This window comes from Hakea prostrata, chromosome 7, assembly GCF_041222555.1.
Source record: "Hakea prostrata isolate BN-2017 chromosome 7, UWA_Hpros_2, whole genome shotgun sequence".
NCBI lineage: Eukaryota > Viridiplantae > Streptophyta > Magnoliopsida > Proteales > Proteaceae > Hakea > Hakea prostrata.
Window position 1 is genome coordinate 69,396,199 of NC_142606.1, and position 26,083 is coordinate 69,422,281.

At 37.7% G+C, this 26,083-nt stretch overlaps 2 protein-coding genes across 2 annotated transcripts; one reads left to right on the plus strand and one right to left on the minus strand.

Annotated features, from left to right (window-relative positions):
• Nucleotides 1-3,778: 3,778 nt before the first annotated feature.
• Nucleotides 3,779-5,553, minus strand: LOC149011873 (growth-regulating factor 4-like). Its single transcript, XM_089164342.1, has 4 exons — nucleotides 5,282-5,553; nucleotides 4,727-5,165; nucleotides 4,188-4,637; nucleotides 3,779-4,056 (listed from the first exon to the last, which is right to left on the minus strand). The coding sequence occupies exons 1-3, from the start codon at nucleotides 5,454-5,456 to the stop codon at nucleotides 4,205-4,207; spliced, it is 1,047 nt and encodes a 348-aa protein (XP_089020468.1). The 5' UTR covers nucleotides 5,457-5,553; the 3' UTR covers nucleotides 3,779-4,056; nucleotides 4,188-4,204.
• A 522-nt stretch (nucleotides 5,554-6,075) lies between these two features.
• On the plus strand, nucleotides 6,076-25,307 carry LOC149011874 (amino acid permease 8-like). Its single transcript, XM_089162782.1, has 9 exons — nucleotides 6,076-6,243; nucleotides 6,340-6,397; nucleotides 16,219-16,335; nucleotides 22,966-23,199; nucleotides 23,351-23,444; nucleotides 23,535-23,752; nucleotides 24,307-24,446; nucleotides 24,549-24,773; nucleotides 24,879-25,307. Exons 1-9 carry the CDS (start codon nucleotides 6,076-6,078, stop codon nucleotides 25,305-25,307), a joined length of 1,683 nt encoding a protein of 560 aa, XP_089018908.1.
• The last annotated feature ends 776 nt before the right edge of the window (nucleotides 25,308-26,083 follow it).

Genomic DNA, 26,083 nt, shown 5'->3' on the forward strand with positions numbered 1-26,083 from the left:
ACTGTATGCATATCCATGCCAGTGATTTTAGACATCTTAATCTGGATCTTTGTGAACACTAAATATCTTTCCCTTATTTGTTGGAGTATGATGATCATAAGCTAGGGAGGGATGATGTACAAAGGTTCTTGGGCTTGAAATATATTTTCAGGAACCGGAGTGGCTAGGTCAATGACACCAGTAAGGTGGACCAGGTTCATGGGCCTTTTCCCTGAGCTAGCCTAGCCATGCGGCTTGATGTTTTCTGGTTCAGTCAAAACTAGATTGTGGGATCTATAGCTGAGATTTTGTTCTAATATTTTGTTTTCTGGACTACCTATTTTGCGTTAAACACTAATATTTAGTTACTATTGGGTTTTCTTGTACTAAATCCCTATATTGAGTTGTAAGGGACTTCCTAAATGTTTTGTTCCCTTTTTAGTTTTGAACTTTCATTAAATATGTAATGGAGCATCGGAGTCCTCCGAACACTTTCGAATGAAGCTTGATTCTGGTGTTTGCCTGTGACTGCCTTAAGTTTAGGAGAGACTCCTGTGTAAGGTAAGAAGCATCGATATGAGTGAGATTAGTGGCTGTTGTTCCTTACTCCTAATTGATATCCATGTTTCTGTTTATTGTTCTTTGCTTTTTCTTCACAAATGAGATTCAACTGTAGGTTCCGTGCTGCTGCAGCACATTGCTGCTTCATCGGTTGTTGGCTGGAGACAAGTACCCTGTGGTTCAGTATCGTTAATGTTTTTTGATGACACCTTCAAGACCTAAGCAATGGAGATACATCCGTGAACTAGAATTCCTATCGACAGCAAGTGCATTCTTCAAAGCCTTCCTTTGATGGTAGTTTGATGCTGGTTCATTTGCTAGGTTGGTCTGTACCTGTGAGTAAGTCCGAGACTTATTGATTATCAATATCTAGCCATTAAATTTGGTTGAGATCTGAGGTGTTATTCAACCATATCAGATATCCCGCTTGATTGAAACATAAAGTTCATTCAAGGAAATTGGTTGCTATTTCTGATGACTGTTGATTTCTAGCAACTTAAGACTTGTTTTTCTATCCTGCAATAGATCTTAAAACTTTTGGTTGTTTAGTTGTTCATAGTTGGAATCTTCCTAGACCATTGTTGGGAGATGTAAAATCTCAATACCTTGTTGTATACCTACTGAATAGGTTTTTCTGCCATATTGTAATACTGAAATTTGTTGATATATGTACTGTCTTTAGTGTGAGTTGTCCAATTGTAGATTGACAAAAAAGTGTCTATTGAATCCTATTGCCAGATAAAGAAACTAAGGAATCTCCCACTTGGTTAGGAAAGTGTGCAGTAGGCTAGGTCTTGGTTTCCAGGTCTGAAATTGATTATGCTGGTCTAGACCTCCTAAGTTTGAACCCTAAACTTAACTTACTAAAGCTTACTTAATTGTTGTACACGGACTAATTGCAATAGTGTTTGATGCTAAACATTCACGGCTTAAATCAAGCTTAAATGTTTGGTGATTATTTGCAAATAAATAAAAACAGGTCTGAGTAGAAGGGAGAAAAAATAAACTAGAAGGTCAAAGAAATTCTCCCAAGCAAAAGTTGAAGGCTTTCTAAGGACCACAGGAAGCATGGGATTCTTTTAGCTTCCAAGTTTGGACAGAGGATGCATGGTTAGTACAGTGGTTTAGATAAGAAATTGTTGCTGCAGTTCTTTGGAAGTATAGCTATCCTCCACATGGAGGATTGCAGCCATGGACGTTGACATCTTGGGTTACCTGGGATTTGATTACCTTTGATCGGTCTTTACTTGGACAAGTTTATTCCCAACCTACAATATAGACCTGGTTGAGGCTTTTGCTTTATCAGATGACGTGTACCATATATTCCACTAATGTTGGATGCTATATAAAGGATGAGTTAGCAAGCTCTGAATACACAGGACTGAAGGATTGACTCTTATCCTAAACTCTTTGGTGGTAAGGATTTGAATGTTAGAAAAATTGTTTGTCATATATTGCTATTAAGAAATTTGGCAATGGAAGTTCCCTTCGTCACTGTTGGAAGGTGAATGTGCTTCCACTTGGGTGAATTGGGGATCTTTGTTTGTTCCTCATATTAGAGAAGAAACTGTGAAGTATCTACTGAGCTGCTACTACTACTACTACTACTTATGTGCAGGTGAAGATCTCCTGTACCTGTTTTCCTGCAGAAAAGGCATGTTGAACTTGACAAGATTGTGAGGAAAAAGGTTGGACTTATCTCCACTGCGTGGAAAGTCCAATGGGGTACCCGACAGCAGGGATGGCTGCACACATCCTAGGGGTAATTGCAAGTTTCCTTTGTGGTCTGTAGGCGGGTAGTGTGTCCACTCTGATGAGCTTGATCCCTCACATACACACAAGCCTAGGAAGGAGCAGTTGTTTCTAGCTCAAACCATTGCATATAATTTTGTATCATCATACTGGATGTTCCGAAATGGGGCATTGCATACCCCATTTAGTTGGGACAAGGCTATTGTTGTTGTTGTTGTTGTTGTTGTATACTGGATGTTCTGAGGTTTTGCACATCTGCCTATGTTCCGACTTCATGCACTTAATGCACCACTGCTTTGGTATTTTACCAGGTCTTTCACCAGCACCACCTTGTCCAGGGACATGCCTTAGAGTTCTAGAAAAAAATCCCGATGCAGATAAGGATAAAGAAAGAAGGGATTGAGAGGCAAAGGAAGCATCCGAGTAGTGAACAGAAGCCTAAGTGGAAGCAATGGTTGATGTTCATGAACCACAAGCAGCCGTTACAGCAGTCAAAGGAGCGAAAGCAGAGGCAAGGTGCTCGGTAAACTTGGTTACAACGAGTTGTTTCATATTCGTCGGACTTCTCGTCGCAGATCTTATTCTTCAGTGTTGTATCAGCTTCAAAGATGTCCTGTTACCTGCAATCTTGTTACCAGCTTTGTATATGGTTTGAAGTGTATGCACGCAGTTAAGTTTACGATTCATATTCTATCTATCAAATTTTCCATCTTTAGCTCCTTGTGAATGGTAGAAACTTGGACAGCCAGTTTGAAGATGTGCCTCAAGTTGCTTTGTGAATGGTAAAAAATAGTGCAGGCAGTATGTGATGATATGGGCTCAAGTCTGAGGCTGGCCATAAAGCTTGAAATGCTGAAGGTTTCCAGTTCCATTCCACACCTCCCAGGACCTTATTGTACCAGGTTATGCTCATACATCCATTTAGCACATAAGAAAAATTTGTTATCGTTATCTATCCAACCTAATCCCAACTAGAGCAAGTTGGAGGGACTTCGTTCATCACCGGGATTTTGGAACACACTGACGATAGAGTTATATTCTTATATTGATTTGGTAGTACTGTATGTTTGCTTTCATGATTTTGTAGTTGCAGCAAGTTGAGCTCTCTTAACCTTCTGTCTCAGAAAACAACGATTTATATGAAGCTGTTCTGCACAATTAAGCCCGTTTTGTTTTCAGTGGAGAGTAGAGGAGTGGGAGTCCCCTATAGGGAATGGAACTCACCTGTGGGTTGGGTGAAGCATGTAAGACAGGGAAAGTATTGTTCAGGGGAAACCAACTTATCTACCAAGAAAGTGGATAGCTTCTTAGGTATCTCTATCTGTTCATCCTTCCAGAGTATCACTTTTATTGAATGGATAACGTAGCAGAAACGTCAGGAAGGTTTCAGTGGCGCACAAGTTCCCACTCCCTCCAACTTGTGTTCAGAAGCAGGGATGGAGACGAAGATGGTGCAGAGTTCATGAACTCTTGACTACCATCCACCATTGGCCTACTTGGTCCGAGTCATGGCGGCTCCAGATAGCCTCATCACATAAATAATGAGAAACTTCAATTTTTAAGATATTAACACACGTCCATTTGGAATCTCCAAAACCAAAAGATTCTGATTTACTAATGAAAAAACTGGGAATCAATAGTTGAACACACACACACAAATGACAAAACAGTTGTAAAAGAAGGCCATCTTCCTGACTCCTGCAACAGAACTGAGCGGTTTTCTTGGTATCATCTCTGTCTGTTCACCTGTTCAACTTCAAGCATCTGCAAAAAAAAAAGGGAAAAAAATGGCACGTTTGGAAGGTCAGAGATGATGGAGAATTCAAACAAAATACAGCATAACCATAAGATATCTGTCTACAAGGAGATGTTGGAGAAAGAAGAAGGAAAAACACCTTTTTTTATTCGGGTGTTACACTGGAAGGTCAGGAGATGGCATGGCAATTGAAATTGAGAGCTGGGTTGTGGAGTAATCCCTGTTCTTCGGAGGCCATTCATCAAAGAATTGGAGCAGCTGCTGCTGCTGGGATCCTTCTTCCCTTTCTACTTTGTTGGGTCTTTCAGATTTGAACTCGGCACCAAAAGCAAAGTGTTGTTGCCCTTGACGCTGGTGCTCTTGTTGACGTTCAGAGATATCAGTTAAGTTCTGCAACTGCATTTGAGTGTACTCGCTTTGCAAAGCTGAGCAACTCTTCAGTGTTGATTGAGTTGGAGAGGAGGAACTCATTCTCAGCGGCGTGAAGCGCCATGGATTATCAAAGTGCAAATGAGGGACATTTCTAACAGCCTCTGAGACTTTAGAAAAGGCAATCTCATCCACAACTCCCCCAACTCCATCAGAATACCTGCTTCTTCATACAAAGAAACCTCTTTGGTTATGAAAATGAGAAAAGAAAGAGAAAGAAGAGTCGAATAAAAATGTTGGAATACAAACCTGTAACCTTTATCCGCGTGAGAGTAGGATCCTGTGTCTAAAAGTAAATGTGAAGAATTGTTTTGGGGAGAGAAATACATGCCTGGATGTCTAGAAGAAGAGTGATGATAATGGAAGGGATACAGTGAAGCGTAAGGATGGTGGTGGTTATGATTTTCAGCTGCAACTGGAGATGAAACAGATGAAAGGGAGTAAGGGATCATGGTGGTGTTGAACTGATTTCTAGAGATTGATGACATGGGTGTGGAAGGGTTTGATGCTGTAACTTCCACAGGCTTTCTTGAACGGTTTCTTCCTCTGCTGATGTGTTTCTCGCAGTACTTTGAGTCTGGATATGCTTCCTTGGAGCACCTCCATTTCTTCCCATCTGTTCTCCTGCATCTCCCTGGTTCCGTGTCTATTTTCCTGCCATAACTCACCTGAAAACAATTCCATCCAACTGCAATCACGAGTATCCAAAACTCATTTCAATTCTTATGCCAAATAAAGAGTTTTTAACAGTGAAGAGTGACTAACAGAAACAGTCTTACAGAAGAAAAAAGGTTTTTTGCTTACTGGGTTGGTGAGGGAACAGCCTTGAAGAGACAAGAGAGTCCGTGCTTCTTTTGATAGGGAAGATGAGATCAGGTGGAATGGGAACTCCAGAGGCTATATACTTGAATATGAGAGCTTGAAGTTCAAGTTCTTGCCATTGAGATGTCGTAAAAGGAGACCCATCTCTTGTGTTCATCGTGGAGAAGCAAGAAAGAAACGTATACCCAAAAAGCTCAACTAGAAGAAACAAGGTCCTTATTAAGCTGGCTGCTGTTAACAGAAACCCAAGTCTGACACTGAGACAACGAGAGAGAGAGAGAGAGAGAGAGAGAGAGAGAGAGAGGTGGGGAGGAACGAGATATCTTGTGGGTTGTATTGATCTTGTTTATATAGTCTAATTGTTGCAGGATCATCTGTACATGGATAAACCAATGGCTCTGATGATGATACTGCCACCTCTCTCTTTGAGTCTGTTCTCTATTATCACTGCACCTTCTTCCTTTTGTTTCTCATATGCTCTTCTGATCTGAAATCTCTGCATCTTCACGGAATTTAATAAACGAGAGAGAGAGAGAGTTACTGAGGGTCAGTCACTCAAGAGGGGAGACCTTAATCGTTGTAGTGTTGGGAGTCAACTCTGAAGACTTAAAAGTCTGAGACCCTGAGAAGAATCTGATAGTACGATTTGCTGTTTACTACTTTTCTCTTTTAACTTGTTTTGCAGTTGCATTTTCACCTTACGGAGGGTCACTCACTCAAGAGGGGGAGACCTTAATCCTTGTAGTGTTGATGTCTGAGACCCTGAGAAGAATCTGATGGTACGATTTGCTCTTTACTACTTTTCTGTTTTAACTTGTTCTGCAATAGCATTTTCACCTCTCTCAAGCCTTCCTCTGCCCACTTACATTTTTGACTCTTTCGATAAGGTTAATTTTGGGGTGTTCCAGTTAGATGATGAGAGCGCTTCTGGTGTTATGTGGGAGGTTTAAAGTTTGAAACTGAAACCTGAGAAGGCAGAGGAGAAGGCAGAACCCCTCTGCTCTGTGCTCTGTTCTCTGTTCTCTGTTCTCTGTTTTCAGGTCTCAGTCCATGACTTTCATGTGGTATTATATGGTACAGTGCTGCCAAGTGGGTGTGGCATGTCTTCTTCTTCTTTTTCTTCTTCTTTTCTTTCTTTTTCTTTTTATTCTTTTCTTTTCTTTCTTTTTCTTTTTATTTTTATTTAAGTTTAGAGAAATAAAAGCTATGTTGCTAGGTTACATAATTTAGTTAGGTCTACTATAGTTCAAACATTTTTTAGAGTCATTGAGGATCTATATGCTAAGGAAGTGAACCACAATTGCAAGTTGGGGTTAAAAAAACACTAATGTTCATATGGTTTATACAAGAAATTAGATGTGCCAAAATAGGGACATGAGCAATCAGCCACTGATTGTACTTCGAGTGTCAAAAAAGATCCATGATTTCTTGCAAGTTGCACAAGATGTTTGTTAACTTGACTAGAGAAGAGTGGGTTTGATTTATTCCTGTACAAAGTCCAATGATAGCAGCTTTGATGATGTCACCGTTCTCTAAGATTCCCGTGTTGATATATTGTAATTGTCCACCCCAAAATAAACCCACACTCCATCCTGCAAAGTTTAGGTTTGATTGCAAGTTTCAACATTGGAATAGATAAACTTTTGGCAACATTGATAATTTATTCCATAATACATCCATTGAAATTGAGTATTTTGAAAGCTTGCCTAATTCAAATTGGGATCTCATTGCTTCCAAGAAGCAAATCCTATCATGGGCCTTGTTGGCTGAAAAATAGTTTTGGCTTTAAAAATCCTCAAGCTAATATATTGCGGATGAGGATAGAAATACAAGATTCTATCATTTATCCCCTAAAATTCACATCCACGAGAAAAATTGAGTCTTTGGAATATAATGGTAAGTCTATCTCTTCCCCCTCTGAAATTGCTTTTGCTTTCTCTAAATTCATGCAAAATTTATTTTCCTCCTTTGATCCATTAGATTCCTCTTTTATTGAATGTTTGTTCCTATGTTTACCCACAAGTGAACTGTTGGCAGGGATCCCTGTTCCCCCATCCATGGAGGAACTAAAAAAAAATGATTTTCTCACTAGGACCACATAAAGCTTCAAGCTTTGATGGCTTTACTGTTTGGTTTTACCAAAAACATTGGAACCTATTCAATAATGATCTTGATGATTTTATTGCTAGAGTGAGGGGTAAGAAAAACATTTTGTCTCACAGAAAAAAAAACCAAATTAGGTTTATGTTTCTTAAGACTTTTAGCAATGCATTGCAAGGTGAAATTTCCATTTAACCCTCTAACATTCCAAGATATAAATTTCGTAATTTGTAACCAAACAATGTCAAGAACCCTGTCCGTTTTGATGGCGTTACAGCACAGTGAATATAACAGGATAACAAACAAAAAGCGAATAAGATCAACTTAAATTTGATGGTGTGGCAAGTTTTGATGGTTTAAATTTGAGCAAATTGCAACGACACCCCAAAATAGAACTCTTAAAACACTGACACTCAATTTTATGTTTCATAAGCACATGCACCCCAAAGTTGGCTTTACATTGAATACATTAGTCCAATCCATTACAAATTCTATTAAACAACAATTTCATTGTTTTAATTCCAAAATTACCCTCAATTTAAATTGATCAAAATCTATGGTTTTCATCTTGTTCAAGGGCAATAATTGGGATCTTTGCCGGGAATATTGTTTCGGTACCGTTGGTTGTTTTGCCAAAGAGAAGAGAACTTATATGTTTGACGAGAACATTGATGAAACAAGCCAATGAGTGCCTAGAGGTGGACCTACATTGGGGCTAGAGGGGGCCATCCCCCCCTCCCAATTTTTTGAAAATTTTGATTAATTTCTTTAGTTTTTTCAATTTTCTCTTCCCACATGTGAAATATCACTATTTGCCCCCCCTCAATATTGAGAACAACTTTTAAAGGTAAAATAATAGGCATAAAGGTAATTCCTAATTAAAAACTAACTCCTCAATCCCTATTTATTCTCTCATGTCTCATATTTTCTTCCTATTTATTCTCTTTCTTTTCTATAAGGCTGGTCCTAAAAAAAAAAAAAAAAAAAAAAAAAAAAAAAGAAAGAAAAAAAAAGGGTTTGCATCTCCTATCAAAGAAAATTTTGATTTGCATATAACTTTTTTGGTTTAAAGTCATGTGTCATTTTTTTTTATTGCTGCTTCAATTTACCTATATTTTGTTGGAAAACAAGTATCATTATTAATAATTTACCTAGTTTTTTCAAATGTGTGTGGCCCGACAAAGTAATTCGGAGGTGGGACACTAGTGGGTCTTATAAGAGCCACACAATATGTGTGGTGAAAATACATTAGTATTTTTCCACAAGAATGTGATATGGACTTTCATTCTTCAGCCCCCCAATGTTGAATTCTGGTTCCGCCCCTGCGAGGGTCGACTGAAGCTCAAGTGACCCCTGAGGAACCTCAAGGTGACCTTCTTTGACTAAGCAGCAAAGTTCCCGAAATAAGCATAAGTTGAGTGATGATGCTGAGAAATGGTATGTCTTCCAAACTGGTAGTCTATGTCAAGGTTATATGGAGCAGAACAGAGCTTTTCAAATAAGGAAATAACTGCAAATCTCTACATTGAGGGTTGAGGAACGAAGAGGGTAGAGTATTATCCTCCAGGTCTTTGACTCTCTCCCTTAGCTTTTAAAACTTTTACGCCTACTGCAACAACCAAGTATATTTTCGTCAACAAGTGTTTTTTCTTGGCTGATCGATTGGATTCAAGCCTTCTAAATGACAGTGTCTCTAATTTTAGCTACCGAATCAAGAATGAAGGTGTGTTGGTACCTCTTATTTTATAATGGTGAATGACAAATTTATTCTTAAAACCTCATTTTAGAAATGTTTCTTCTTACATACATGATTACTGTAAAAGAAAGGAACAAGAGATCACAATATGGAAGTAGGAACTTTTAGGCGCGTTACAACGTCGCTTTCCTTAAGATGTAATTCGCCCTCATATCAAGGTGTTATGAGGTACTGTGAACTGTCTCCTAGGATACAAAGAAGCCCAACTTTGAGTTGAATTTCACAAGTTTTGCAAAGCACAGACAAAACTCAAGAACAGAGAAATTTTCGTATCTTCTGCTGTTGTGAAGCTAAAAGGCATTTATAGGCATTGAGGTGCCTCTTCTGAACAGTTCATGACTCTATTTGTTTGGGTGCACCTCTCTGTAGGGATACGAATGCTGACATTCAAATATGAGCCGTCGGATCGTTTGGCCGCACGATCTAACGGTCCATATTGAATCATCAAAAAGATATTTATGGATCTACTTCCATCGCCCTAGATGGCTAGATCTGCCGTTGATCAAAGTACACGGTTCAGATCTGATCTCTCTCGAAGCGTGCTAAGTGCTAAGTGCTAAGTGGTGCTAAGTGCGTGCACCCTAAACAACCCATGTCGCGCGCAAGCGCGCTTGGACGGTACACCGTCCTCGCTCATATACTACACACGCATTGGTGTGTCTCATTATTATAAATTAAAGTTAATAGGTGGTACCTATTAATTAACTTGGATTCCGACACCTCGATTTTCAATGTGGGACTATATAAAAAACACTTTCCTAAAATAAATTAAGGAAAGTTTCGTGCACTTATAAATCCAATAAAATGAAACATATATTATTTTATTATATTAAAAATAATACAACAATTACAATTGTAGAAGAAGATAAAGCTTTCTCCAAGCTCCCCCCCTCCCTCCATTTTCTAGAGAGACGATAACGACACGGTAGGGGTGTAAATGGATCGGATTCGGATCGGATAGTAGTAATACCATATCCGCATCCTATTATATTCAGACGGATTCGAATATTATCCTATTGGTTTTTGGACAGATTCAGTCGGATTCGGATGATAATCGGATAATTATTTTATTAAATAGATTTTTCTAAATGGGTATGAATACAGATTGAATACAAGTTTTTGACTATCTTGTTAACATCTTTACCATTTTATTTGTGAGGGCTAGGTTTGAAATTTAAGAGTTTAGTAACTTTGGTATTTATTTTAGTTGAGAATCTAAAAAAATAGTTACATATCTCAAGTAAAAGGTCTATAAAAATAAGAAAACAAATTCAAATAACTAACTTAATTGGATAATTTTCTCGGACGGATAATAACCTGTAAGAAAGGGGCATACCATATCCGTATCTTACTAGTAATCGGACGGATTCGGATACCCCTAAACGGATGTGGATGCAAATTCGGAAGCGAATTTCGGTTATCCATTTACACCCCTATAACCACCTTGATGGGTGAGATAGGGATGACAGTGGAAGACTAGTCCATTTAATCTTTAACCTTTAGAGTTACATAAAGGGTACATTGGTCTTTCTGATTTCAAAACTAACAGTTCTAACCGAATGGGAGTTAGAATGTTTTTTAAACATAAAATGGGGTCTCATATTTTTATAATGGAGTAGGCATGTATACAAAATAGAGTAGTTGATTCAAAAAACTCGCATAAACATTTACTTGAGAGTTTTTTACATGAACCTCCTCCCTATGCGAAGGACGGTAGTACATGGTACAGTAAAGACATGTTTGATAATGCTCTTAGAAAATGTTTTTTTCCTTTCTCTTTATGTTCCTTGAAAACAAGAAACCACTTAAATTGGTTCGTTCTTATGCTTGAAAAACAAACTGATTACAAATCTCACTCAAAAAACAGTTTTTACAAGACACCTCAGACATGTTTGTTGCTTCAGAAACAGATTAAACAAAATTGTGCCTGAGGAGGAGAGCCCCAACCCAAGCCCATTAGAGGACTTCCCTTTCAAATGCCTCTAGTGATCTTTGTCTTTCTGAGCTCCAAACACTCAAACATCTTCAGCTCTCTCTCTTGCTCGCTAGGTGCTAAATTTCCTGCGTCAATCTACAAGCAAGATAGATGCCATGGTAATGCATGGTTTCTCCCATAGAGGCAACAACAAGAGAAAGCGATGATGCAAGTGTCAAAAATCTTCTCTCCTCCGTGATCTGCAATGCCGAGGATTTAGTGCACTTTGTACGGAAAGCCTTCGCCTCTGGTAAACCCTCCTTCACACCCTCCGTCACTTTGGCTGTTTGAAAGAATTTGATATTGAGGATGTTTTTTTTTTGTGTTTGAGGTTCATCTGGGCCAGCTTTTGCGCATCTCGATTACATCCCCAGAGGAAGCTTTGTCTTCCGCAAGGGTCGAACCCATGACCTTTCTCCACTGAGAAGTATGGATCTTACCACTCTACCAACCCTACATTGAGGATGCTTGTAAGACACGCTACCAAGATTTCACAGAAGCCATTGATGATCCATGATCTCTCCTCTCCTATGTTGATTCCTTGAAATCCTCTATTTCCCACTCTAATGAATTCTTGCAGTCTGTTTCCCACTTACCTAGGATCTCAAGACTAGTAACTAACTTGTGAGAGATCAAAGTGACAAGACCTACCTATAGGTGGCTGGTGTTTTATCTTAATGCGTGTCTACCATATAGAAACTAGTAACCGTTAAAGTGTAGTTGCATTGTTGCATTTCACTTCATGTTATGCTGCATTATATGATATATTGATTTAGATTGTGATATTGGTTATTTATTTGTGAACTACTCGCTGAGTTTCTTTTGAGCTCATCTTTCGAGAAATTTGTTGTTTTAGAGTTTGTTGCAGATTGAGATGTCAAAAAAATTCAAGAATACGAGACACCGGCAATCGATGGTGTACAAGATTTTGGGGGACAATGACTTTCACAGTGAAGAATGTTCATGTCTCGACCATGGTACAAAATTCGGTCGAAATGTGTGAAATTTCGACCGAAATATTGCATTTTGGAAAATGCAAAACGAAACTCAAGAAGACCGAAAAAAAGTCCTAAGTTTCGATCGAAACTGTCAAAATTTCGTCAAAACTTGTCAAAACCTTGAAACCTGTCGAAACTTGGTTCAAACCAGTTGGACCAACTGGTTCATGAGAAAAAAATTTCAAAATTTTGTGGGAACTTGAGAAATTTCATGGAGACTTGAGAAATTTAAGTGGAAACTTGGGACTTTTTCCTGTAAATTTTGTAGCTTTCCAAAATTTTCAATTTTTTTGTTTATTTCATGTTTCCCCAAATACTACGACAAATACCCCATCCATCATGACTTCCCTATCCAAAGTGCGTATTCCCTCAGGCTGGTTATCTTAAGCATGTTGATGACTAGACTCATAAAGTTACAGTTGTCGATTACCTTGACAACCATAGGTATAAAATGTCATGGGATGTCTATGTTTGTTGATTGGAGGAGAGGATGTTATAAGCATAGTACTACTCAGCTCACAGGATGAATCCACTATTGGCACTCCTCTTATAAGTTGTATTTTCCTTTTATTGTCAACTATTTTGAAGTTAGAAATTATATATTGAATGTTATGTGCTTAAGTAGTTAAGTTTATAATGTATTTTTCAGACAACTCTATATTAATGTTATGTACATTGAATGACATATTTGCATTGATTTTTTTAGCAAAATATAACCAATGTGATTTTTATACTCTAATTAGTTTAAATACAGAATCCCACCCCAAAATACTCTTTAAAATTTGTCGAAACTTGTACGAAAAAGTCCTCAGGTTAAAAATTTTCCAAGTTTCCACCTAAGTTTCCCATTTTCATCCGGTCAAAACTTAAGTTTCCCTCGAATTTTTTTACCATGGTCTCGACTGTGTTTACTGAAATTAATTTGATTCATGAGTTGATTTATACTGTTTGTGATATGGAGATTTTCGAGTTTCGAAATCATATTTTAACTATTTTTGGGTGCTAAATCATGTACAATTATTCCAAAAAAATAAAAAGTTTCTATAAAAAAAAATGAATAAAATAAGGAAAAAACTTTGAACTTTTAGGATTTCAAATAGGAGTTTATGTTTTTGACAATGTTTTTATGTCAAAAACACAAGAATGCCTTTCTACCTTTTCAAGAGAAACGTTTTGTTTTTGTGTTTCTCAAAGTATAATCAAAATACCAAAGTACCAATTTGTTTCGAAAAAGGGGGGGAAGCTGAGAAATAAACCATATTACATGTTTTGAACCATTTCAGTTTACCTCACCCCCACCCCACCCCATCCCCACCCCCAAAAATAGAGGAATGTTGCCATACAGCCACACCAACTTATCTTTTAGCTTTTGTTGCTCATCTTCCGTGGATAACTTATTTTCACGTATCTAATTGTTATTTAATTTTAAAGATAATTATTGGTGTCCTATATTTTATTTTTAATACTACTTTATTTTTTATATTTTTTAAAATTAATAATCCAACCTTTAACTTGTTGCAATTACTAATACCCCCTACCGTTAAGCTCTGTTAGTTTACTGACATCTTTATATTTTCTCAAAATTCCAAAATAATCCTAGACTTATTTCTTTACTTATTTATCCTTTTGTCAAGTTAAAGTACTACCCATAATTTAACTAGGAAAAAGATTAACCATAAATTCATTTTTTTATCTAAAAATAAACAATCAAATAAAAAAAAAGTGATTAAATAAAATTCAAAATAGAAACTAAAGAGGAGAGAAGATCAAATTCAACTCAAGAACTGAAAATCACCGAATGTATCTTCCACTTAATCATTAACTTCACTCACTTCGTTAACTCCTTATTCTCTCTGAATTTGAGAATTTGCAAATCGTCTACAACAGCCTGTAGCGGCTAAGAGACTGTTATAACAAATAGACTAAGAATGGTAGGTTTTCGTTTGTTTCTATATGTTCACAAGATTTCACTGCTCCAAAAGCGTTCTTTTCTATCCTATCCTTGCAATTTGCAGTTTTGGACGAAAGCAACATCTATTAATAGCAACCATTGGGTCATAATCTTCAAAGAATCTTAAGTGAAAACTGAAAACCTTTGCGAAGTATATTTCATTGTGTTGGTATTGCCCATGGATTCAGTACAAAGACGTGCAAAAACCCCAGATTTCAAACTTCAAAACAAGCCAAATAATTAAAACCCCAGATTAATCTCACCAAATCAAGCCCATCTGATCAACAAAATTGATTAACTGTTCATGAAAATCCGATGCTTCAACCTAAATATAGAGTTAGGATCCCTTGATTAATATTAGTTGATGACTGCATTAATATGGAGTCCTGGCCCAGTTTTAAAGAGAAAGCTACCGAGTTCTGCAGAACATTAATGGTTCATCCCTCATGAAGTCATCATAATTATTAAGTCTTTTCTACGGCTCAAACCCACTAGAGTATTAAACTCATTATTCTAAAAAATCCATGCTTTTTAATTACTACTAGTCAACTGCAAGTGGGATTAGCACCATATCCTTCAGTGATGATCCATGCTTATTAGTTATTAAACCTGAGAGCCGCTCATGTTTAAAAGAAGGGAGGAAATGAGGATGATGAAATGGGGTACTCTGAGGTGCTTAGGAGAAAGGACCAAGAAGGCAAAGGATAAGAAGATAAGCTTGTTTGTTTGGATTACTAGGGTTAGGAGAAGAAGGATTCGTCGAGGGTTTGAAGAACTTTTGGATGTGAAAATTTAAAGGTTGTTGATTTGGATTCTAGACAGAAGCCATGGTTTCCTTCTTTTTAATTAACTACTTCACAGGACAAATTATGAATGGTGTTTTATTTTATTATTTTTTCGCAGAACGAATGAAACTTGAAATAAAGGATAAAACTGATATTTAATTTTTTTAATTTTTTTTAATATAAATGAAGGTAGCATCAACTTCTGATTTTTTTTTTTTTTTAAAATTTTAATGAAAGGAAAAGTAAACAATGCATATTCAAACTTAACAGCATTATAAGACAGGGGTAATAGCAATTTTGTAAAAACGGGCGGCGGCGCGGGGCCGGGCCCCCCCCCCCCCCCCGGGGGGGGCCGGGGGGGGGGGCCGGGGGGGCGGCCCCGCGGCCCGGCACAAAAAAAAAAAAAAAAAACTGGGTTTAATTAATAATAAAATCATAATACGGGGGAATTGTAATTAACCCTTAATTTTATTATTATTATTTTTTTAAATGCACAAAAATTAAGCAACCCTACTCAACCTCAGGGTGCAGATGGCTACCAACTGAGTACGGATCATCTACCCATCGGGGGAGCACCCACGGGTTGAGTGATGGGGAGGTGTTTGATATATTTGCTAACTCAACCCCTTTTTCTCCCCCTAACATATACTGATAAAGTTAAAGAGGGGAGGTGTTTGATATATTTGTTAGATAAGAGGGGAAGTAAATGATATTATCCAACTAAGAGGGGATGTAAGTGCTATTTGTCCAACAAAGAGGATAGGTAAGTGATATTTACCTTTTATTTTATTATTTTAAAACTTTGTTTACTTGTGAGTCCCACATGATTTGTGATGATAAAGTCGTCGGTGAGCACAGAGTGCTCCCCTGACGGATGATGATCCAGTCTCCTACGAACCTATCCCCACAACGATGGGCAAAATTTGAAGAGGCCACTGGAGAGTGGGGTCCACTGTTCAAAGTGGATTCCAGCCATTTCCGGCTGAAAGTTTCCACAGCAGCAATATATGGGAGAAGGAAGGATTTAGCTTTCACAAGACAACCAGAACGTTTCACGTACGGCTTTCATGTTATTAAGAATGCTTTGAATGACGTTTCTGCATGAAATCCGCCATTTGTAACCAGACAACCAAAACTTTGATGTAACTATGTAAGGATTCCTTTATTAGGATTTGCATCTATTATAAATCTACATTAATTATCCTACATTAACCCAGAAATCAAAGGCATCAATTTAATGCTCTTCAAATCTGCATCTTCTTTACATAGACCCATGAGAGAGAGAAGGGAAAACTGAGGAGATTCATGCTCTTGCAGTTTCAGTTTTCATTGGGTCTCTGGTGTAAACTTTAAGCAATAAGAGCCAAGAGAGTGAAGAAGAGGAGAATGGAGATGGAGATGGAATCTGATGTTCATCAAATCAAAGCATGGAACCTTGACATGGACGACGATGGTAAGCTCACAAGAACAGGTATGTCTCCTTGTTCCTCTTCCTGGTTTACTTCCTTTCTTTTTTCTAACTGTTTGCCGCTGCAAAGTTCTCTCTCTTTTGTGTGTGCCTGTCCGTCCGTCTGTCTGTGTAATCTTGATCATAGAACCACCTGAGGTCATAATTCATTCTGGGGGCTCTGGGAAATTTCATTTCAAATAGATGTTTCATCATGCACCGGTCTCATGATCAATTTGCTCAAGGGAGAGACACAAGTTTTTTGCGATATAGTTCTGGTTTGATGCAGTAGAACCTAGGGCCGTTAGTGGATGGCTGGAGTTCATTTTCGAATTTGCATATGTATTTGAATAATTACTAGGGATGTCAATGGTTTGGGTTCGGCCGGTTTCGGGTTGAAAAACACTCAGCCCAAACACGGCCCATTAAGAAAATAACGGTTTCGGGCCGGTGCGGTTTGGGTTCGGGCTGACTAACGGTTTGATCTAACGATTTAGAATTGGGTTTACTAACGATTGGTGTTCGGGTTTACTAGCGGTATGTTTTGATTACCTTGTTGTTATGTGAAATTTATCAAGAGTACGTGAACATATATAAGCATTAAGTTATCTCCAAGTCTTTTGTTTTGGGTGTTTAAAATCAAATTTTTTTTCTACAAATAAATAAAACTTATAGAACTAATATACAAAAGAAAACTGGCATATTAATGAATTTTAGTGGGTTGTCTCTGCTTATTTTTTCTCCCCTTCTTGACAATTGTATGGATCAAAATAAAGCATTAAAATATTTTCAAATGATAATACACTTGCTAAATATTTACTAATCCCATCTTCCAAATGGCAAAGGCTTTGACAAGCTTGTTGTTTGCATATTCTAAATCAAACCAATTAAGGAAAACAAATGGATACTTGGGGGTTTTCTTGTGTTTTACATTTAAATTTAATTTATTTTATTTATTTATAACGGGTTTAACAGGCTGGTCCGGGTTGGGGTTGGTTTTGGGCCAAATGGTTCGGGCTAGCGGGCCACACACGGGCTGGCCAGGCCCAGCCCAAACCATTGTGGGTTGAGGTTGTTCAGCCCAAATACAACCTATTAAGCTTTGGTTTGGGTTGTTTCAAGCTATAGCGGGCTGGGTCGGTCCGGTTTTAATGGTTCGGGTTAGGTTTTGACACCCCTAATAATTACTAATAGGATGCATATATGGCAATATCACTTTTCGACTAATTGTTGTTTGGAATTTATTTTTTAATTTTTGTTTTCTTGAGATATGTGAATAATTATCTTAAATAGGTAGGGAAACAATTGCTAAATTCTTAAATTTTGAACATAATCCTCACAAATAAAATGGTAAATGTGACACCAAGTGGTCAAAATTTATAGTCAATCTATATCCATACAGATTTAGAGGAATCTATTTAAAAAAAGATGATTTTCTAAATATCATCTAAATCCGACTGAATTCGTCCAAAAATTGATAGGATATTATTTGTATTTATCCGAATATAATATGATGCGGATATTGTATTACCACTATCCGATGCAAATTTATTGTGTATACATTCCTAAGTATAACATCATAAAACTCAAGAATTGAACGGAAAAGGAGATTTCCGAGTTCAAAGAGAGTGATTGGGTAAGCTTGTAGAGAGATGGTAATGTTCTTGGGATTGTTTTCTCTGCATGGTTTAGTCTGGTGATGGTTTGAATGATTTCTCTCAGGTTCACAATCTCTACAATTCCCAACCCCTATAATTTCCTATAATTCCTATCTAGGATTGTGACACGTGATAGTTAATTATCGAATGTTTAGAATTAGAACCCAATTGGGATCTGGATCTAACAAAACCTTAAAATTAAGCCTCAAGACAAGAAGAAAACGGAATTGGGAGAAAATATAGGAATTTATTAGATTTAGTTCCTAAGTGGATTCTAATCCTTACCCTTAGATAACTAACTGCCACATGTCACAATCCTAAATAGGAATTACAACAAATTGTAGAGGGTGAGAATTGTGGAGGATGTGAACCCGTTTTTCTCTGGTAGAATGGAACTTGAACCTTCTCCAACGTAGGAGGGTTTAAAAGCACAAATCCAACGGATGAAATTCATACTGAGAGCTGTTATCTGATCGAGCGGTCAATACTCTGATACAAAGAACTGTTATGGGATAAAGCTTGCCAACAACCAAACAAGGGCCAGAAAACGGCAAGCCCTGACAAGGAAATTACAGTGACACCTTTCTCATGGACCACTCAACCCGGTCGGACCAAGAGCAGAACTGTTTTGTCAACCAAAAGCCCCCCCACGGAGAAATTAAAAGATGCCTTTGTCATGGACCATTTAACTTGGTCACACCCAAAATATCTTTTTTCGTGGACCACTTAACCTGGTCGGACCACAGCACAGATACAGTAGTGGTCTGTCATGTTGACCGCCATTCGGTTTTAAGCATAGGGTGCATAGATACACGCACACAATACAAGCACATCTTCTAGATTTAAACTCAGCTAACAAATCACAGTATATGAATCAACGAAACTCAAACTATTTTATTGGGCACTTAGAACATTTTGAAATTATTTTGTTATTCTTAGCAACATTCACTTTTATATCGATGATCTCATGGTGGATTAGTTGGAAATAGGGTGTCAATGCATGGTAAGGTTGGGTTGGACTAGCATAAAATCTATCTCATCCATAGAGACTTAAACATAACCCAAAACCCTACCCAATCCTACTAGGCTTGAGAATCTCCAACCCAAACCTTAGCATTCCAAGGTGCTTAATAGAGAAGGCAAGGTGTTGTTGAAAATACAAGATGGACAAGGAGTTCCAGGCAAAAGCAATAAATACAATAATATCGTAGGTGACCTTGTCTCCTTGTACTGCTATTGAGTGCAAAACTCCAAAGGAGGTTTGGTCAGATAAATTTGCTCATTACTCTAATTTAAAGATTTTTTATGTCTAACTTATGCATATGTGAATGATGAAAGTTGGAATGTAGAGCTAAGAGGTGTATTTGTTCAATATGGATCTAGAGTAAAACGAAGTAAAAGGATTCAAGTTATGGTGCTCTGATCCAAAGAATGATAAATTGATCATTAGGATGAATGTTATTTTTGATGAATTTGCTATGTTGCACCCTAGAAAGGTGTCCCATGTTCAAAATAATGTAATGCAGAATGATTTTAAGGAGAAGGTCGAGTATGAAGTTTTTCACTTGTCTTCAAAGGAAACAAAAACAACTTCAGTCTAGATCCCACTTTTACTTAAGAAGGTGCTTTTGGGAAGAATAGTACATCATTGCTAGAATAGGCCAAAGAGGAAAATTAGGCCAACACAAAAGAATCAACATTTTGAGATTGTCACTAATGCATTGTCTGTTATTGATACAATTGAATACAACGAGCATATTATATATTCAAAAGTTATTTCTTTAGTTGATTCTTCCTAGTCGTTGTTGGTCAAAATGAGGAGATATTGTCTCTTCATAAAAGTCATACACGGGAGCATCTCAAGCTATTAAGAGGGAAGAAAATTGTTGGATGCAAATGAGATTGCAAAGAAATAATCCACCACAGGTTTTGAAGATGCTAGACATGAGGTACACTTGGATGCAAAAGGCTAGAAATAAGTACAAGGAGTTGATTTAAATGAAGTATGGTCATTTGTTGTTAAATATAGTTCCATTTGTGTTTTGCTTGCTTATGCATAATTTGTATTGGATCAACTCAATGTGAAAGCTATCTTCTTGCATGGTGAACTAGAAAAATAGATTTATATGCATCAACTTGAGGGTTTTATTATAAAAAAAAAAAGAAAAAAAGAAAAAAGAAAAAAAAGAGGACCACATTTGCTTGTTGAAGAAGTCTCGATCTATATGGTTGGAGGTAGTCTCCTAGACAATGATTTGAGAGGTTTGATTCTATTATAGCTACATTTGGCTACAATAGGTGGAAATATAACTATTAATGTATATACATTAAAAGACTCTTTGATGGTACATTCATATATTTGTTATAATATGTTGAGTAGGTTGAATGCTAGTAAAGGTATAAATGAAATTATCAGGTTAAAGCAACACTTAAGTACTAATTTAAGATGAGATGAAAATTTGGAGGAAGCAAAAAAGATTCTTGGTATGGAGACCAAGAGGGATACAAAGGCAGGGAAGTTATGGCTATCTCAATAGAAACACATAGAGAAGGTATTAAAGTGATTTGGCGTGAAAGACACAAAGCTTGTTAGCAGGAGAATTGCATCTCACTTTAGGCTTGCAGTTGCTCTATCAAGTCAGACAAATGAAGAGTTGAATTACATGTAATGTGTCCCATATACTAGTGCATTTGGTTCCATTATGTATGATATAGTGTGTACTCGACTGACATTTCACAAGTACTAAGCACGGTGAGCAAATACTTATCATATGTAGGTAAAACTCACTAAGAAGCAGTGAGATGGATACTTAGGTATCTTAAGAGGAAAAGTATTAATTTTTTGGAGTTTGGGAGGACTAGTATTAGACTAACAAGCTATATATATAGATTATGTAGGTGATTTTGATAAAAAGAAAAAAAAATCACTCATAAGATATGTGTTTACTTTTGGAGGTTGTGCAATTAGTTGGAAGGCTACTTTATAGGCTATAGTTGCATTATCTATTGCATAAGCATAGTATAAGACGGTGACTAAAACAGTGAAATAAGTTATCTAGCTTAGATGATTGAATGGAGACCTTAGTATGGACGAGGAGGTGAATATTGTCCATTGTGATAGTAAGAGTGCTATTCACTTGATTAGTGATTAGACGTATCGTGAAAGGACTAAGCACAGTGATGTTCCATACCATTATATTAGAGAGATAGTCGGTGAAGACAATAGCTCGGTGTTGAAAATTGGTACTGAAGATAACCTAGTAGATATGTTGACAAAGCTTTTATGTACTGCCAAGTTTGAACATTGCTTGGACTTGATTAGTATTGGTTGCATTAGAGCTTAGCCTATGAAGGGGCTAGCGTAGAAGATAAAGATTATTCAGCGATGTGGTCGTCAGTTGAATGAATTCAAGTCAAGGGGAAGATTTGTTATATATGACCTAAATTCCAATAATCAACATTAATGATTGATCTACACCCAAGGTAAAGCATATCGACGAATTTCGATTTTCCGATTATGTGCAACTCCTACCCCGCTCTTGTCCATGCTCTTCTTCACATTGAAGTTCATCGCCTTCCCCACTTCCTCTAGCTTCGATATCACGCTGCTCGCTGGCTTTGTTGTCGCAAATCTCAGCTCCTCCATCTCCTCCCTTTTCTTCTCTTCGAACAACGAAGATAGATCGAACCTCGCCGACTAGTGCCCCTATCCTAATGACCAATGCCGGGAGTAAATAGAAAGTACAATGACCATTCGATAGATGCATATCAGTATCATAGAATCTACTGATACACAACAGTTTTGGACAAAAACTTCATCCAATTTTATTTTGACGCCATTATTGTGTAGGTTTCAACCAAAACCGATCAAAAGAACAACACCTATATAAGATGACATTAAGATAGAAATAGAAACAACAGTTCCAATTACTATCAACAATCTGCAAACTATATTCATCAAACCAGTCCTCCTCACCCTTGAAACTCTTGAATTGCATCTCTTCCTTCGTTAATACCATCTTCGGCAATGATTTCTTGAACCAGGGAGTCTCCATAAGCTTGGAGACGGTTCTTCGAGTGTTTGACGGATCAAGCAGCTTCGTGATGAGGCGGCATGCTTCAAGAGAGAACCAGGGTGAACACTTGAAGTCTCCTCTGTAGATCTTCTTGTACATGGAGACGATGTTGTCGTCTTGGAAGGGAAGGAAGCCTACAAGAAGAACATATAGAATGACGCCACAAGACCAGAGACTAGGGGAGCGACATCTTGCTATTTATCACCGAAATATAGGTGAGATTTCGCCATTTCGGCAGGTTCGCTGCGTAGCGAACCGGCGATATTTGGCGAAAAATCACACCTTGTCTGCACCAACATAGTTTGGTGTGCAACTTGAATTACCTGATTTGGATATACATGACCGAAGCAAGAGGCTTGGGTCTACCCATTTACCCATTAAACTCTATGAATATGTACCCTATGTTCTATTATAGAGTCAATGTGAGATTTGAGATTTTTGCCTTAGGGTTTTAGGTGAGAGTTTTTGTAATGCTGTTCTGGCGACTGATTGAGAGATCTCTATTGTATAGTGAAAGTTCTTGTTTTTGCCCATGGAGTTAGCACTGTTGTTGTGTGAACCATTTTAAATTTGTGTGTTCCTTTGATTTTTTTCTATTTTTGTTTATGATTTCTTGTGTTTGTTCTAACATTACATAATAAATAGCCTGGTCTTTCTATTGGGCATGTTGTCCAAGGTAGGAGGGGCTAGCTTTGCTTATTGTGTTTTGAGTTTTAGGCGTCCTGCAGCCTTGCCCCTTGTGATTTTATCTCTTTCTTTTTTATTTTTTTATGAATCATCCTTCAGCATAAGAAAAAAGAAAAACCCAAATCATTTAACAGGAAAAGGAAAAGGAACTGCAAACTAACTTGTTCAGAGAAAAAGAAATTGGTGCTGTTTTCATCAAATACTTGTTCTTCAAATTTTCCTTTGATCAACAGGAACAATGTGGACGGCTAGTGCACATATAATTACAAGTGTCATAGGCTCTGGGATTCTCTCACTCGCCTGGGCGTTAGCTCAACTTGGATGGATTGCTGGGCCTGCAGCTCTCTTCATGTTTTCAACCCTCACACTATACACTTCCTTTCTCTTGGCCGATTGCTACAGATTTCCAGATCCAGTCACAGGGACGAGGAACTACACATACATGGCGGCTGTCCGATCCAGCTTAAGTATAGTCTCTTCTACACTCTTTGCAATGTTCAATTCTGCAGAGAGTGGTTCTTTCTTTTTTTTCTTTTGGGGTGTCAATGGTGGTGCATTTTTCTCCATTCCATGAAACCTATTTTAGCATTTAATTTGCTGACAATGCTTAATAATCAGGTAAAAAGAAGGGCAAGATTTGTGGGTTCACCCAATACATCTACATGTCTGGAGTGGTCATTGGCTACGCTGTAACAGCATCCGTAAGCATGGGGCAAGCTTCTTTGAACCACCAAATTAATTTTTTCCTTCTACTTTGAAATGTATAATGCAGAACTTGATTTCATTGTTTTTTGTTTACTAGGGCTGTTATCAAGGCAAGATGCTTCCACAATAGAGGTCATGATGATCCATGCATGGTATCCACCAGTTTATTCATAGGCTTATTTGCTATCTGTCAGGTCATGCTCTCTCAGATTCCAAGCTTCCACAAGCTCTCCATTCTCTCATTTATTGCAGCAATAATGTCCATTATCTATGCAACCATTGGAGTTTTTGTCAGCATAGCAAGAATCATCTCAGGTGAGCCCTCACACTTTCCTCAATACTATATTTTTGAAGATTTTAAGCTACTTCATAATAACAATGGACCAACGAATTTCACCAGCCAAGATTGTTTTGGGGCTCATTTTGGGCATAAGATTGCCTGGATCCCTAAAAAGCAGCAACCATTATCACTAGTTGGGTGCTGGGTGGGGTTCAGAATTTTCAACTCTTCTAAATGACACTGTTTAACGGTTTTATAGTAGCTTCTCTGCTCTTTTTTTGGAAGGGTATTTTGGTTATTTTGTTGATTAGGTTTTCACGTATCTTTTCGTAAATATTTTGTCATATATTTGAGAATTGTGTAGAAAATGATTTGTTATGTTGTGACTCGAATTCTATCTTGCATCAACTTCGAAGAGGGGAAGCACACCGACATATTTTAGTGGACAATTGGAATGACCCGATTTGTGAGATTTACAATGAAAGTAGAGGACTTAGGCAGAATGACCCGACCTGATAAATAAATATATATATATATATATATATATATAAAAGATGAGTAATAAAAGCTTCACTTGTAATTTGAACAGGAAATGTTGGGAAGACCTCATTGAAGGGAGCACTAGTTATGATGAATTTGACTGAAAACCAGAGGGTGTGGAGGATGTTCAGAGGGCTTGGAAACATTGCATTTGCTTTCTCATTTTCATCAATTTTGATTGAGATCGAAGTAAGGCAAAACCTTGAACAAGATTCTGAGGTTCAAAAAATATTCTAACATTTAATCAAGTCGCTAATCTTTTAGTGTTCAATGCCTTGTGCTATCTCTTAGGATACTCTAAGACCTCCTGCAGAAAACAAGATTATGAAGAAGGCTGCTTTTATAGGTGTTTCAGTAACAACCCTTTTTTATGCGCTCTGCGGCTGTGTTGGCTATGCAGCACTTGGCAGTGAAGCTCCTGGCAACTTGTTAACAAGCTTTGGGTTCTATGAGCCTTCCTGGTTGATCGACGTGGGCAACATATGTATTGTGGTGCATCTAATGGGTGCATTTCAGGTGCTTCAACTATTATCATCTAATAATCACTAGAGGTGAAATTCTTTTAATGTGAACACATCTGAAGGAGACACTTCTGCTAAATCCTTCATCGCTGTGTTGCAGGTATTTATTCAACCACTGTATGCCATAGTTGAATCATGGGCTGCCAGAAGGTGGCCTCAATCGAAGTTCATAACTAGCGAGTACCCACTAAGGGTTTTCGGCAAACAGTCCTGCTACAGTTTCAATATGCTCCGGATGGTATGGAGAACTGGTTATGTGGTTTTAGTCTCTGTGTTGGCAATGGCATTGCCTTTCTTTAACGATGTACTTGCATTCCTTGGAGCCATAGGATACTGGCCACTTACGGTGTACTTTCCCATAGAAATGTACATTTCGCAGAAGAAGATCAAGAGATTTACATCAAAGTGGGTGGCCCTCCAGATATTGTGCTACGTCTGCTTGATGGTCGCGATTGCTGTAGCTATTGGATCCATTCAAGGGATGATAGAAACTCTCCATGACTATAAGCCTTTTAAGTCAAAACAATGAGCTAATACAAGCAAGAGACAGTGATCCTAGAGCCTGCATGCGGGTGGAGAATTAATGTTTCTCTAAGATATAGGTGTTTCTGCAATTACAACCCAGAGTTACTAATAATACTTGGTTTGTCTGTTATATGAGCAATTGTATTAACTGTTGAGGCGTTTCAGTTACACCCCCAAATTATGTTTCAATAAGTTACATCTGGTACTACATTGGGCCTTGTCGTAGATTAGTGTAAATCCTCTCCACCCAACTGCCCATCCGCCCATCCTCCCATCCCTCCACCCTATTTTAGACTAGTCACAAGGGTTGAGGCCCACAGACACAGGGAATGGGAAGAGGAGTGGGGGACGAAGGTTCAAATCTAAGACCTCCTTGGACTTATTACCTCTACCTATGAGGTTGCCACCATTGTGTGAGAAGCACATCCACAGGGTTCTTTACTCATAATTCATAGTGTTTATACAATTACTGGCCAATAGTAGTAGATCAATGGGCAATATTCCAAACTAGATGCTCAGGTTTGATAAGTTAACGATGTGCTTGAACTCCAAACCCTAATATTAACCATGATAGCTAGACTGTGTTCTATGTGAGCTATTGTAGTCTATTAAAATATAGTTATTGCATTTGAGTCACTTATATTGATCTGTAATTCATATTGAGTCACTTAAATGCTCAAAATGACGTTCAGGTCACAAATAAACGATTGGAATGAGGGACTCCTTATAAAATTCAAAATTTGGACTTAATATGACGAAATTACCCCTTGAACCATATAA

Coding starts and splice junctions, on each gene's coding strand:
- LOC149011873 (XM_089164342.1), bottom strand. CDS start 5,456: ATGAACACAAGAGATGGGTCTCCTTTTACGACATCTCAATGGCAAGAA. Junction 5,166..5,281: donor GCTGTTCCCTCACCAACCCA/GTAAGCAAAAAA, acceptor TCGTGATTGCAG/TTGGATGGAATTGTTTTCAG. Junction 4,638..4,726: donor CACGCGGATAAAGGTTACAG/GTTTGTATTCCA, acceptor ATGAAGAAGCAG/GTATTCTGATGGAGTTGGGG.
- LOC149011874 (XM_089162782.1), top strand. CDS start 6,076: ATGGTACGATTTGCTCTTTACTACTTTTCTGTTTTAACTTGTTCTGCA. Junction 16,336..22,965: donor TGGTAAGCTCACAAGAACAG/GTATGTCTCCTT, acceptor TTTGATCAACAG/GAACAATGTGGACGGCTAGT. Junction 24,774..24,878: donor ATCTAATGGGTGCATTTCAG/GTGCTTCAACTA, acceptor GCTGTGTTGCAG/GTATTTATTCAACCACTGTA.